This window comes from Lagopus leucura, unplaced genomic scaffold (genome assembly GCF_019238085.1).
Source record: "Lagopus leucura isolate 7727_CA_CO unplaced genomic scaffold, USGS_WTPT01 33043-0_obj-0_obj, whole genome shotgun sequence".
NCBI lineage: Eukaryota > Metazoa > Chordata > Aves > Galliformes > Phasianidae > Lagopus > Lagopus leucura.
Genome location: NW_024967528.1, coordinates 615 through 1,644, shown reverse-complemented (window position 1 = coordinate 1,644; position 1,030 = coordinate 615). Strand labels below are relative to the sequence as shown.

At 63.3% G+C, this 1,030-nt stretch overlaps 1 protein-coding gene across 1 annotated transcript in view; it reads left to right on the top strand.

Annotated features, from left to right (window-relative positions):
* Positions 1-887: 887 nt before the first annotated feature.
* Positions 888-1,030, top strand: part of ADAT3 (adenosine deaminase tRNA specific 3) — a gene marked incomplete at its 3' end in the record, with an annotated part of 727 nt that continues 584 nt past the window's right edge. The window contains exon 1 of the mRNA XM_042893902.1: positions 888-996. Coding sequence (XP_042749836.1) covers positions 991-996 — 6 coding nt within the window. The remainder of the gene's footprint in view (positions 997-1,030) is intronic.

Genomic DNA, 1,030 nt, shown 5'->3' with positions numbered 1-1,030 from the left:
GGGGGCAGGGGGGATATTGGGGACATTAAGGGGACTGGGGACATTGGGGGCGGTGGGGGTAAAGGGGACGTTGGGGGACACTGGGAGTAATGGGGACAGTGGAGGGCATTGGGGGTAATGGAGACATTGGGGTAATGGGGGCAGTGGGGGCAGTGGGGGACGGGGGCAGGGGGGATATTGGGGACATTAAGGGGACTGGGGACATTGGAGGCAGTGGGGGACAGTGGGGTTAAAGGGGATGTTGGGGTTCTTGGGGGTAATGGGGACATTGGGGGGCAGTGGGGACAGTGGGGGGCATTAGGAGTAATGGGGGAGATTGGGGACATTGGGGGTAATGGGGACATTGGGGGATGTTGGGAGTAATGGGGGCAGTGGGGGGCATTGGGGGTAATGGGGAGATTGGGGGCATTGGGGGACGTTGGAGGCAATGGGGACATTGGGGGCAGTGGGGGACGTTGGGGGACATTAAGGGGACTGGGGACATGGGGGGCAGTGGGGGTCACTGGGGGCAGTGAGGGGCATTGGGGGTAATGGGGGCAGTGGGGATATTGGGGGACATTAAGGGGACTGGGGACATGGGGGACATTGGGAGTAATGGGGACATTGGGGGCAGTGAGGGGCATTGGGGGTAATGGAGACATTGGGGGGCATTAAGGGGACTGGGGACATTGGAGGCAGTGGGGGTCACTGGGGGCAGTGGGGGACATTGGGGACAGGGGGGATATTTGGGGGCCATTGAGGGCAATGGGGCCATTGGGGGCAGCGGGGACATTGGGGGAAATGGGTCCATGGGGACATCGGGGTCAGTGGAGACGTTGGGGACACTGTGGGGCACTGATGGGGCCGTGGAGCTGTGGGGCTTTGGGGGGGAGGGGGGGTGCCAGCAGGGTGCTGGGTGTCACTGCAGGTGACGGAGCTGCCACCGACGTCACCAACGTGGAGCCAGGAGCTTCAGGTGCCACCAGGACCCCTACGGCCACCCGCGTCCCCATGGATGTGGGGCCACCAAGTGCCACCAATGATGTCCCCA